Source organism: Sturnira hondurensis, unplaced genomic scaffold (assembly GCF_014824575.4).
Source record: "Sturnira hondurensis isolate 20B ecotype Veracruz unplaced genomic scaffold, ASM1482457v3 Scaffold0002840, whole genome shotgun sequence".
Taxonomy (NCBI): domain Eukaryota; kingdom Metazoa; phylum Chordata; class Mammalia; order Chiroptera; family Phyllostomidae; genus Sturnira; species Sturnira hondurensis.
Window position 1 is genome coordinate 30,288,442 of NW_028075471.1, and position 13,222 is coordinate 30,301,663.

The following is a 13,222-nucleotide window of genomic DNA, read 5'->3' on the forward strand; positions in this document are numbered from 1 at the left end:
ACAAGCGCTAATTACTGATTAAATACTGCTGAATACACTGAAAACATGAAACCCGAGCACATCAATGAAGGCAGAGAACTCAAGCACAGTTCTCGCCTTCCATCCATGTATCCAAGCGCTTAAACTAAGTTTCATTCTGAAACTATTTTTATGTAAGGATAGTAAGAAAACCTCGGCTCTCATCTAATTATTTTGCTTGAGATTAAGGATTTCCTGAGTTTACACTTCCTTCTGGGTGAATGAGGTCGATCACCAAAGGAACAACTGGGATTTTCACTGAAGTGAACCTAAAATCTGAAGTGTTATTATGTATTTACTGCTATGATTGGCAGTAGAAACATGCGGCAAATGTCTTCTTTTAATTTTCCACTGACTTTAAGGTGTTCCAAATAACATGGACATATAAGCTGAGGAGATGAAGATATTAGCTATGGTGCAGGCTGTCAGATTTTAATATTAACAGTAGTAATTCTGGAGATTGGTACATCTCGATCAAATGTAGCTATGATAAATGACATCAAGACAATTGACGCGCTGTATTTCCAGGATCTTCTACAAGTGTCCTTTAAGGTCGGCAGGGGGATCTAGCAGTCTACTGTGCTAGGGCCTATGTGTGACTTCCCTAAACCAGACTGGGGTAGCTTCTGGTTCTCATATCCATTGACACCTCGGGGACCAAAGAGGGAAACCCAGAAGAACACTATTATGGCTTGCAGCTGCGGCCTCACAGATCTGGCTGAATTCTCTGACGTCATGAGACGCAGGCCCACTCAGGAATGTGTTTGCTGCGTCGCTCTCTGGGCAATTCACTTAGTCGTCACCCTCTTTTTTTATTCCCCCAACATCAATTCTCTAGATTTCGACCTAAAATTCTGTAAGATATGAATTTTTGTGCCAAATTTTAATTTTATATATGTTTAAATAAGAAAAGTAATACCGGAATATATGTTCAAAGTACAAAAAATACAAAGGAATACAGAACAAAAAAAGAAAGAAAGCTTTTTGTTCAAATCTCCTATTCCTACCCTCCAACTCCACTTCCCCCCGCCCACAGATAAGCGTGCCTGGCAGTCTGGGTAGCCCTTTCCAAAGTGAGTGGTTACAGACATAATCACAGGGACAGATATGTCAAGGCAGACTACGTACCAAGCACTAAATAAGAAACTGCACTGGAACCACCTTCCAGGCTTACTCTCAACCCGAGCATGTAGATAATCTGTCAAACATCCTGAGAAATGACTGCCTTTGGGGACTTTATTATGTATTCTCCCCTCTCCAAAAGAAAACCCATTTCTGATTTAATATATTGTGGCATGCTCCCCTGTCATTTCCTAGACCATAAGCTGGGAACAGATATAAATCCCACTATGGCCCATAAACCCATGCAGAATTCCGTATGCTAAAGCACGTTTAAATCTCTAGTCAGAGTTAAAGGACACACGTGTTTCAGTAAAGCAAGGTAAGCCAGAAAAAGTCACGGTGAGAAAAGGATCTATCTGGGGGGCTGTGCGAAGTGTGGGGAGATCTCGACTCTAGCACCACGACTCAGCAGGCATTTATTATTGATCTATGCTTTGGTAATCACTGAACCTATACAGAAATAGAAGGTGTGGTCCCTATCTCCAAAGGGTTTGCCAGCACCTGAAAGATCAGACCAGCTGGGCAGAGTGCGATCAGATAGTAACGGCTTGCACAAAAGCCTGCCCTCGATAAAGTGATGAACAGACAGCTACTGAAGGTTTCTGCCCAAAGGAGTGATATGACAAACAAATCATAAGAACTTATCTTCACTCCCTCCCATCCCTTCATTTCCATTCCCTAACTACCATCCCAGCACAAGGCTTTCATGTCCTTGCCTATTGCAATGAACTTGTATCCAGTACTCACCCAATGCCCTCCCAGGCCATCCCAGCCAGAATGACAAAACCGAGTTTCCAAAGGTCCAAGGGCTCTCTGCTTAACCATCAAAACTGTCTTCCCTTTTACCACCAAATAGTCTGAATTTGTAATGCAAATTTCAAGGTCCTTCCACAAACTAGTAAATCTCCTTCTAGTCTTACTTCCCATTTCCTAACATGAACTGCTGGCTCTATTGAAATTGAGCTGCTCACCAGTCTCCAAACCTGCTCGGTACTGCCCTCAGTGATGTGTGTTCTTACCCCACCTCTACCAAAAAGCAGAGTCAGGGAAACCAGGCAGGAAGCTGTGGCCCTAAGCCAGGTGTGAGCCGATGCCTGCAGGGAGAGGGCAGGGACCGTGGGAATGGAAAGGAGGGTGGATACAAAGTGTTCAGCAGACTTAGTACTGACAGGCCGACTGAACATGAGGTTTCAAAAAGATGGGTGAGTCAAGGGCAAGTCACTTTAGGTTTTTAGGCAGCACGTGGAATTCTTTCTCAATAATGGCTATTTACACATCCTTGTAGTCACTGGTGTAATTTATTTTATAGCACATGTATAACCTGGGGCCGTACTGAATTAATAATAATTCCTCTATACTTTTGGTCACTAATATATTTATTTAAAACATACAAGCATAGCACGTCCATTTGTTAAGAACTGAAGACCATTTCCCTATCATTAATGTTGCAAACACAGTTGTCGCACTGTTGCCCAAGGGATCCTAAACACTGCAGTGCAAAGAAATCTAAGAAAACAATGACAAAAACATCACCGCTTTTTTAAGAAAAATGTGTTCAACACAGTGACTTTTACAAAAGATGCAAATTTGTTTCAAATGAAAAAAGGAACTCTCTCTAGGAAAGATCAATGACATTTCACAGATAATTCATACTGCATCAATGATTTGATTAACAGTATACAGACAAGGACCAGAGACTTTTTAAAATTAGGTCTGAAAGATCAATATAAAAACCAATGGGGCGAGTTGTTTTTTACTCCAAACTCCAACACTCCAGCTCTGGGGCCTGTCCCATTACAATTTGTAAAAAACCCTACCGATGCAGTGATTCAAGTTTCCGAAACTTCAACGATGTGTGAGAGGACAGCGCATCTTGGTTTGAAGAATTTGTTGCATCTGAAGTCTGGAACAGCACTCTACCACGATGATTAAATACATAAAACGACGGGTGATTCCTTAACGTGTCAAATGTCTTATTTTTCAGTTCCGTGGTGGCATCCATGTCTTTAAACTCCCCTGCAATGTGAACTATCCCATAGCAGGTAACTGTAAAGGCCAGAAGTATCTGAAGAACTATATCTATTGGCAGTGATTCATCCTCCTTCTCTGTTAACCGCATGTAAGAACGATGCTGCGCAGCGGAAAAGGCCGCGTGGGCTAGGGCAAAAAGGCCGATGCCCACCAGCCCCTTCCACAGTGACGGCACCATGACACTTGACAAGCAGCAACCCACAAAAAGTGGCAAAGGGCTTTTTGTTGTTAAGGACACCAACTGATTTTACAGGACTAAGCTGTTTGTCCTGCAGAATGTTTAGATTTTTCCTCTTAGTGTCACTTTTTTTCTTCAATCCTGTAGATCCTGCTTATGTTGAAGTTAAAGATTTTTGGATACAATACTCACAGATGATGCTGAAGACACAGTATCAGGCTGGTCCACATTTAGAGAAGACCAGACTCAGCTAGGGTAAGGTGGGAGGGGCCAGACTCTTCCACTGTCATTCTGTTTCCCCCTTGATGACCAGCAAGCAATCCCTGGGGAATAATCGTGCATATGTCAACATTCTGTTCCCTAGTGCCCTTTTGTGAACGATGCTGGCATGAAATCAGTTATTAGGGTATGCAAAATACTGATTTTCTATCATTCCTTTTACATTATTTGGCTGGCATATTGCTGTAAGAACTATTTCCACATCAACTGGGGCTACTTGATTTACTTTGCAATACACGTGCAACTAGAAGGCAGGAAAAATGTTTAATTCCTTTTCCTCCATTACCACTTTCCAGAGTCAAGAGTTGGTGTCATAGTTCCCACCAGTAAGTAAGCATGAGAAATGAGGGTTTTCAAAAATTGTTTTTTTTAGATTATGCTCACTCTTTCTGGGGAATGACTTTTTTATGACATGTTCAATCAATTGCAGTTTTGAAGTTCAAATTGTTCTAACTTTGGCCAGTGGGCATTCCTCCAAGCTGGCTCCCACGTCCTTTTAAAAAGACCTCATTTTACTTGTCTACTTCCTGACTTTGTCACCAGGCGTTCCAAGCACTCATTCATTCCCAGCTCTTGACGTGGCCTCAGCCCTTTCCCGTAGGAGCCCTGCTACTTCTTACTGGAGAATAGAGGTCAAAATCTAGTTGCCAAGAATACTGCTTCTAGGCCCCGAGTTCATATGAATTTCTCCATTTCAAAGTTAACAATATAGAGTTTTATTTCATTGTTTTCATACTCCTGTAATCTTATTTTACACTAGGGTTTTTGCACTTAATGACATTCACAAATTACTCTTTTAATACTTACACCAACGGGCAGCGTCGGAATTTAAACTGGGCACCGCACTTCCGTTAGAGAAGGGAGCCTGAGACATTCATAGGGGCTTCTCCAGGAGGCAAAGGGACCCTAGAAAAGGTATCAAGGAGACCATGTGGGCTGAGGACACAGGAACCAGCGTGTGGGGTGACCAGACCCTTCCGGACAGATTCCTCCAAAGCGGGCCAAGGGCTAGCTGCCGGGAGAGGAAACCGTCTGAGCCCGGGCCACTGTCTCGGCTCAGATCTGCCCTGATCCCCCTAAAGTGCACACACGACCACGTACTCACACTCGCCCCCCCCCCCCCCCAATACACACCTAGAGTAAAAATTCCTGCCTGGGGCCCGCACGCCAAGACCCCACAAAGAGCCCACGCGACCTGACCCGCCGCTGCGAAGAGCCCGCCCATCCGCCAATCAGAGGCAGCCTTGACCATGAGGACCGGACAAAAGAGAAGCGTGTCCAATGAGAAATCAGAACCCCGTGGCCTTAGGATAGAGTATTTCCGAGTCTAAGAGGAAGGTGCGGAGGTGGTGCTGCAGTTGACCAATCAGAAGGGGCGGATTGCAACGTTGGGACCTACAGCCAATCAGAAGAGCACTCGCCCCTGACCCTTGAGACCCTCACTTCTCGCCCAGCCCCGAACGCTGGAGGCAGTGGCGGTGTGGGGACCGCTGAGTTGGTGTCATCCCCCAACCAAGCTTCGCTCACCGTTCTCTCCTCATACTCTTGCTGCCAACGCCTGGACCGTGCGGCATCTAATGGGTCATGGCGACCTCGGGCTTCAAGGACCAGCGGGGCCAGGAAGAGGAGAGTTTTTTGTACTTCGCCTATGGCAGCAACCTGCTGACCGAGCGTATCCATCTCCAAAACCCCTCAGCCGAGTTCTTCTGCTTGGCCCGCCTGCAGGTCAGTGCCCCCCCCCCCCCCCCCCCCCCCCCCCCCCCCCCCCCCCCCCCCCCCCCCCCCCCACGCCCNGGCCCCCCCCCCCCCCGCCGCCCCGCACCACCGCCCCGTCTCCACTCAACAGTGGGTACAGCGACTTTGTACCTATTTAACAGACAGGGGGCCAGGCACTCAGCTCTTCCCGAAAAGAGTTGGTATTATCTTCTGGCCGCTGCCCTCTTGGGCAAGCCCACCTAGCCCTGTTGGCTCTATGCTTGACTCCTACTGAGCGCTGACACCCCAGCAACAGCGCCCCGACAGACTGCGATGACTCCCCACCTAACGTTCCCACAAACTGCTCGTACTGCCCAGATCTGGCTGCCTTCATCCACCAACTCAGGGGCATCCTCCCTGAATCCACTCAGTTGATACTTCTGAGTTTTCTCCAACCCAAGTCAGGGAATTGGCTGTTTTCTGTTATATACATACGTTTGCAGCTGGACTGGTCTCCTGGTATTGTAATAATCTGTTTACCTACCATTTACTACCCCGACCTCCCAAACTGAGAGGCCCTGAAAGCTGGAATCGTTTCTTATTCTGGGTGAGGGCTGTGCTCCATTAAGTGGCTGGATGAATGGTAACCCATCTGTGGGGGAAAAAAATCACTGCTCTTCAGTTCATTCCATTCATTCATTAGTACATACTCTTCCAGCGCTTACCTGGAGACACAAAGATGACTGGGTAAGCTGGCTGCTTTGAGAGCCTCCTAGACTGTAGGAGAAACACGCAGGCAAATTGTTAGAAAACCGTTGGGCTTGCTGAACTAGACAGATATGGCCTTTGCTGTCATCAGGGTTCTTCGTTGCAAACAAAAGAAAGTGGCTGATTTAAGCAGAAAAAGAATGTATTGAAAAGCTGTTGGAGAGCTTACAGAATGACCAGGAAGTTAGGACCACAAAGTGCATGAAACAGGCAAACATAAAGGGAGGCCAGCAACTGCAGTGCAGCCAACGTCACAGACAGAAGCAGCCAGGAGGCCACTCCTGCACCCCTGCTGAACTCGGTAAACGTGAACACTGCCTCTTGCTCTGGACCCTGCCTGCTGCTGTCACTACAGCCCTGCAGCTCCTGGAACCCAGATGTGGCTGCCACCCCCAGGGTGGAGTTTCTGCTGTCCTTGGTGGGCACAATTCAAAGTCCCAAGGGGTGCCCTCATTGGCTAAGTCTTGGCCACATGCCTGTGCCCTGGCTGCAGGCAACGCAGAGAGAACCAACTTTTGGTGTCCAAAGTTTCAGAATTGGGAGTCGGACTCTGGCACACTCAACCCTGCCAGACACGTAAGATGGGGAATTCCCCAAATGTGGGAAGGGGGTTCAGATACTTCTAGTTGAGATGAGGAGGGGAGCTATCCAGCAAATGATTATTCAGTTACAGGTGTGGTTAGTCTTAAAAAGGAAACATGTTGTACCTTCCTCTCAGTTTTGCTGTGAACATAAGACCACTCTAAAAAAAGTGAAGTTTTTTTATTTTTTAAAGGAGACGAACAAGGCACTAGCTATGAAAGTGTAACAGGGGTGTCCAACCTGCAGGCTGCATGTGGCTCAGGATGGCTATGAATGCATCCCAATACAAAATTGTAAATTTACTTAAAACTTTTTTTGCTCATCAGCTTTTGTGTTTGTGTATCTCATGTGTGGCCTAAGCCGCCTTCTTCCAGTGTGGCCCAGAGATGCCAATAGGTCAGACACCCCTGGATGACATTGGGACCTAGCCTAGCTGGGATGATCAGTAAAGCTCTTCTTGAAAACATGGTTTTAAAGCCAAGACTGAAGGATTGGGGGAGGGAAGACACAAACCAGATGAGGGATGGTGTGTACAAAAGACCTCGGGAGAGAAGCTGGATCATCCAGCTAGTGAGGCTGGAACCGAGCATGCGAGGAAGACGCAGCATGAGGACTGCAGGGGTAGCGAAGGGCCATGTGTTGCAGGACCCCAGGGGCCAAAGAAGACCTTGGTTTTTAACTTGAGAGCAATGAGAAGACCCATTGCGGAAGTTAAGCAAACAGAAGATCAGATGTGCATCTTCAAAAACGCATCTGGTTGCTGTGAAAATGGGTCGGAATGAGGGGAAATTGGATGTGGGGAGCCCAGTTAGAAAGCATTTGTACAGCCCATACTGCAGATTATGGCGCCTTCGGTGGTAGCAGTGGAGGGGAGGTTGGTTTGGGAGATACTTACGAGGTGACACTGTCATCTTCTTGGTGACGAATTATAAAGGGAGGAAGAGATACTAGAGATGACTCAGGTCATTGGTGTAATAACTGGATGGGTGATGGCGATGTTTGCAAAGGGAACAATAAGGTTAAGGAGGGAACATCAAGCTCGGTTTGAACAAACTGGGTTTGAGATGCTCATTTCACATCCAACTGAGCAGAAAAATATTAGTGAACATTTATTAAGGACTTGGTATGGGCCAGGCCTGTTCTAAGCACTTTCGAAGCTCAGAGAGAGAGAGAGAGAGAGAGAGATTTGGGTTGGATTAAAAGATGACTAGAATGTTGGATGGTAACTGAAGCTGTTGGGACGAGGCTGGCTTGAGCAAACAGCTGAATGAACAGACAAAAGGGCCTAAGCTGAGCCCTCAGGAGCCCTGGTCTGAAGACCGGGTTGTGGAGGAGGAGCCGGGTTGTGGAGGAGGAGCCGGCACAGGCACCAAGGAGGTCAGGGACCGCCCAAAACCAGGAAAGAGGGACACGAAGGCAGGGTGGCTAATTGTGTCGGGAGCAGCCAAGAAGTGGAAGGAGATGAAAATGAAAATCATCCCTTGGATTTAGCAGTAGACAGCCAGTTCCTAGTGTGGTTGTAGCTTTTGCCAGACCCGCTGATGAGAGGCTTGGTCCTGGAATATCCGATATACCAGCTGAAGATACGGGTCACTCAAAACAACCATTTCCCTAAAGTGTCTGACGAGGTTTTTAAGAAAATAAAGGGGACAAAGATAAAACATAAACCTTAGACTTACTATCTAGTCCAACCATTTTTATTTTATGATTAAGGAAGCTAATTTCGGAAAAGATGGAAAAGAAACCTTCCCAGACCAAACAGCCAAGTAAGAATGTTTACGCTTCCGCAGGACTGCTTTTTTTGTGAGGGAAGAAGCCACACCCGAGACCTGGCTCCATTGCTTATTAGTGGTGAGACCTTAGACAAGTTGCTTAATTTTTCTAAGCCACAGTTTTTCTTGCTGTGAAATGGATACAGTACGGTTATTAAGCAGGATAAAAATGAGCCTATATAAAGTTCATTCCACAGTATACAGAACCCAGTAATTTTCCGGTATGTGTTAGCTGCTTTTATGATTATTATAGGTAAATTAGTATAATTTATTAATATTAGATTAGTGTTCATAAGTACACAAATCACCCTCCAATGCCAGCTCCCTTAGGGCAAACACAGTGATGAGCGCTAGTGGGATGCTCTTTACGCACACAGAGGTAGGGAGAATGTTACCGCCCCTGGGTAGCTTTCCCCCGTGTCAGTAATACACCCTGTGATCGCCTCTGAGTTAGTCTACGGGCAAGTAGGCTGGGATGTAATTTTCAAAAATGAAAATAGTGGTGTTAAGGCATCAGGATTATGAGATTTTTCTTTCCCCTTAAACCTTTTGTTTATGGTGAAATACATGTACATATTCAGCATATATTTAATTTTTTAAAGAAAAATATGAAAAAATACATCCAGTCCTTGAGATCTGGGTTTTTGTTTATCTTTGTATTTTCCACAGCTTCTTACACATAGAAGGAACTCAAAGTTTATGTTTTAATTGAATGAAGTTCAGGGTAAATCTCTCTTCTCTTGAGGAGGAGGAAATGTTTGGTTCAAGAGGATATTAATCATTATCACTTGGGTTTTTTTGTAGGATTTTAAGCTTGACTTTGGCAATTTCGAAGGCAAAGAAAGTGAAGTTTGGCACGGAGGTATAGCCACCATTTTTCAGAGTCCTGGCGATGAAGTATGGGGCGTAGTATGGAAAGTGAACAAAAGCAATTTAAGTTCTCTGGATAAGTAGGTGGTTTCTAATTATGCATTCCATAATTATAAATTCCAAAAGTGGATCATATGCAAGGATGTGTATATGCTTGTGCGCACACACACACACACACATATATGTTGGCTTTTCAAAACTATGTACTACCTGTTCTTTACACTTTAGAGTTAACATAAAAGGTATACTATGTGTGTCCTAAAAAGGAAAGCCTAGAAGAGTCGCATTTTCTGATTGAGATTTGGGGGCGATTGTGTGATCTCTTCTGTAAAAGATGGAAGTCCTCATTTCCTTCTATTTTATTTGTCTTATAAAAATCTTTGTAGTTTCATATGGTGAGAAAGCATGGAGACGTTAATAATTGTTACATGTGTTATTTGTTATTGATTTATTTGTTATTATTGATTTCAAAAGCAGTTGTTCTGTTTTTCTTAGAGCCAGCTTTTGCAAACTAATTCTTTACAGTGGCAGTTGAATGTAAAAGTTAATAATAATTTGTCAAAACTTGAGCAACGTATTAAGAATGCTTTGTTACTTTTTCCTAAAAGTCAACTAAAGCAGAATTCAGCTCAAACTGCTGCCTGTGGAATTCCCATGAGGTGTGCGCAGAGCGTTTACTACAGCGAGGGTGGGTGGGAAAGAGTGGGACCTGGAAGGGCGGATGGCCCAGCGCGCCCGGCACTGTGGCTCACCGTGAACGACAGTGAGTCATTCTCTCCATTCTTCTCTGGCTGGCCATTCTCCTCCTGTCAGAACACACCGTCCATCTTCTGTGGCCTAGAGAGCAGTGTTTCGGGACATAAACACGAAAATAACTGCGCTGAAGCATGTTTTTACATAGGGTAACTACAGAGGTCTGTTCAAAGTGTACCAAGTAGTAATAAGTCTCTGGTTTTCAGATCAAAATACTGTTTACATGTGGAATATGTTCTATATCCCCAAATATTAATACATAGGGAGTAAATACATCCATATATAGTTAAATTCTTAATTCAGTAAACTCACTTGGCTAAGTCAAGTGTGGTTAAAATTTGGCGGTTCTGGTTCCAGGCAAGAAAAAGCATATGCCCCCATAGAAGTTACTGTTTACACTCAAGAAGGGAAAGAGATAACCTGTCGAACTTACCAGATGAGAAATTATGAGAGCGCTCCTCCTTCACCCCAGTATAAGAAGGTAAGCTGCGTACAAAGATTTTTGGTGATTGCTCTTAATTTTCACGGAGCTAAACTAAAGACATGTCTTATTTTTAAAAAGCTTTGTGTGTTTTAATTCTACTTGAACAATTCATTTTAATCAAAAATTTTAAATACAAAAATTATAGTTATTTACCTGAAGTACAAATGTGCAGATTTATTCGTAATGCTAGAAGTATATCCCTAAGATTTTGTTGATTGAAAAAAAGGCTTTTAGAAATACATATGATGCACAATTCCAGACACGTATTTTATTCCTACACATAGGCTTTTGTAACAGGATTTTTCTCCCCAAAACGTGAACACCAAGATTAATTGTAATGGGGAAAAATGCATTTCCTACTGCTGAAATGTTTTCCCTCCCTACATAGAGAAATAAAAGTCACACTGCCTTTCAGGGAAACCACCCCCCACAAGCACAGGGAAAAAAATAGAGACCCGCAATGTGCCTTTTCAGAAACCCCAACTCAGGTATTGTTAGAAGGCCCAGTCAGGACCTGGCATCAGGAGTGGGTGACCCAGCACCTGGGCCTGCTCTGGGATTTTCTAGCATGGCACCCAGAGGGCCAGCCTGGTACGGGTCTGCGGAGGACCGCTGACCTCACAGGGGTAGACTGGACTCTGAGTTCAACTAAAACTGCTCCCTGTGCATTTGAACTTTTCTCGAAGAATGATTTCTTAGAAGATCATGGAAAGTCTATACAGAAAGCTTTCTGTCTTGATATAAAAATATGTTAAATCTTCCTGTTGAGTGAAATCGGCATTCCGGGGGATGGATGCCGTGGCTCTGAGAGCCCCATGCACAGCCAGGCTCGTTGAGAAGGAATGACCAGGTCCCCGTCTGTTCTCTCCTCGTTTATTCTGGAGGTGACCTGGAATTATCCCCACGCTGACAGTGCAGACAAAGCTGTCTCACACGAAGTTAGACTACATTCCTAACTAAAAGAGGTGTTTGCTCCTTTTACCCCTTTCTAGGTCATCTGCATGGGCGCCAAGGAGAACGGGCTGCCCCTGGAGTACCGGGAGAAGCTGGATGCCATAGAGCCCAACGGCTACCGAGGACGGGTCTCGGACGACGTCGAGGACATTATCCGAAAGGGGGAAACAAAACTCATCAGCACCTAAGAGAGGAGACCTATGGGTGTTTTCTCTGCACACTCATTTGATGCATTTTTAACGTGTAGAACAGGGGTCTGGGATGTCTCTCCGTCTAAAATATTTTGAACATCGTTCTGAAGGGATGTATTGCTTGAGTGATTCCTTGTTTTCAAGCTGTGGGAAGAAGCTTGGGTGAGGGTTGGGCAGTTGCCAGGAGGACCAGGAGGCACCAAAATGCAGGATGTGTGGATGTGGGTTCTTCTTCTGAGAACACTTTTCTGTGCTTGAGTTGACCTGAAGTGCATTCTGACTCTGGGACAAAGGATATATCTGCAGCTTCATGGCAGTGCTGGTGACCCACTATGCTCTGGAATTACTATTATTATTTTTGTCACCTTAAGAAGAGCAAGCAAACTGCAGAGACAGTTGATAATAAAACTTTTTAAATGTAAAAGCTGGTATACTCTTCTCTGAAGAATGCATGTGTCTGTGGTTTAACCTGTGTCCCCCTGACACACCCCATTTCACTTCATTAGGTTCAAATCGTCACATGTGTGCGTCCCCTCTGGGCTGTGTGTAGTCCGTGTCCTGTGAGGGTTAGGGCACAGGCCCCCAGACAGCCTGGGGCCGGTCGTCGATTCCACCAGTTTCTGGCTGGGAGGCTCTGGGCTATTTGAGTCTGTGCTTTGGTTTCCTCCCCTGTTGAACGAGGGCAGCCAAAACACCTATGCCTTAGGATTGTTTTGAGGGGTAAATATATGTCATGGCTTTAGAATAGAACCTGGTATGTCATAAGCATCAGCGATCATTGCCATTCCTGTTGAAGAATCAAGTCTGTACAGCGCCACCTTTGGAAGGGGGACTGCAAAGTAGGAGAGTCAGGATTATGGGGGAAAGTGTTTTCTGACACTGACCTTGACTTGGAAAGAAACGGTCACTCTCACATTTATTCACTGAATCAACACGGGAGTGGAGTCACGCAGAAAACAATGCTGGTTATCAAAAACTGGCTTCGCTCTCTGTGAGGGGCCATAAGCCCAACCTCCAAAATAGGTAACTGGGATGAGAGAGCTACCTGCAGGACCACAAAATAAAGATTTGGTTTGTTCTCTTGGGAAGAAAGACCAAAGGACTTTCCAGCTCTGGCTGCGATTCTGCAGTGACGCCAAGCCAGACTCCAGGTCAGCCCCTATTTTACAGTTGTTACACCCCTCGATTGCTGAGTATCCCCTCCAGTATTCTAGTTCCCTCCAGTTCGTGATGCCTCCAAAGAAGACCTAGTGGGTCGGTGACCTGGAACCCAGTGGTGGCAACATGGTGGGCAAGGCTCAGTTTTGCTGGGGACACTAGAAATCAAATACTACTTTAACAATGCAGTTCACCCGAAATGACAACTATCATTAAAGAATTTAAAACACAAAACTTTTCATGCCTGGCCTTTTAAAAAAATCTTGTTATCAGACATAGTTTTTCCTGTCACTTTGAAGGTGATTCTACCAAATGTCTTATGGAAGGGTGTCTGTTTCTACTGGTGATTTTGGCTTTCTAACCACAA

At 45.0% G+C, this 13,222-nt stretch overlaps 2 protein-coding genes across 3 annotated transcripts; one reads left to right on the forward strand and one right to left on the reverse strand.

Moving 5' to 3' along the window:
• Positions 1–2,495: 2,495 nt before the first annotated feature.
• LOC118983561 (membrane magnesium transporter 1-like) lies at positions 2,496–4,872 on the reverse strand. 2 transcript variants are annotated; one of them, XM_037041208.1, is made up of 4 exons: positions 4,763–4,872; positions 4,436–4,534; positions 3,607–3,672; positions 2,496–3,573 (listed from the first exon to the last, which is right to left on the reverse strand). In XM_037041208.1, exon 4 carries the CDS (start codon positions 3,347–3,349, stop codon positions 2,954–2,956), a length of 396 nt encoding a protein of 131 aa, XP_036897103.1. In that variant the 5' UTR covers positions 3,350–3,573; positions 3,607–3,672; positions 4,436–4,534; positions 4,763–4,872; the 3' UTR covers positions 2,496–2,953. The 2 variants fall into 2 exon arrangements, with proteins under 2 accessions (XP_036897103.1, XP_036897104.1); XM_037041209.1 differs by having other exon boundaries at positions 4,734–4,853.
• Positions 4,873–5,053: 181 nt separating this feature from the next.
• GGCT (gamma-glutamylcyclotransferase) lies at positions 5,054–12,115 on the forward strand. Its single transcript, XM_037041210.1, has 4 exons — positions 5,054–5,353; positions 9,250–9,395; positions 10,426–10,549; positions 11,545–12,115. The coding sequence occupies exons 1-4, from the start codon at positions 5,213–5,215 to the stop codon at positions 11,692–11,694; spliced, it is 561 nt and encodes a 186-aa protein (XP_036897105.1). The 5' UTR covers positions 5,054–5,212; the 3' UTR covers positions 11,695–12,115.
• Positions 12,116–13,222: the final 1,107 nt, after the last annotated feature.

What these genes read in the sequence shown, in the direction of transcription:
- LOC118983561 (XM_037041208.1), bottom strand. Translation starts at nt 3,349, where the DNA reads ATGGTGCCGTCACTGTGGAAGGGGCTGGTGGGCATCGGCCTTTTTGCC.
- GGCT (XM_037041210.1), top strand. Translation starts at nt 5,213, where the DNA reads ATGGCGACCTCGGGCTTCAAGGACCAGCGGGGCCAGGAAGAGGAGAGT. An exon ending in TCTGCTTGGCCCGCCTGCAG is followed by an intron (nt 5,354 to 9,249) that starts GTCAGTGCCCCC and finishes GTTTTTTTGTAG; the next exon opens with GATTTTAAGCTTGACTTTGG. An exon ending in CTTCACCCCAGTATAAGAAG is followed by an intron (nt 10,550 to 11,544) that starts GTAAGCTGCGTA and finishes ACCCCTTTCTAG; the next exon opens with GTCATCTGCATGGGCGCCAA.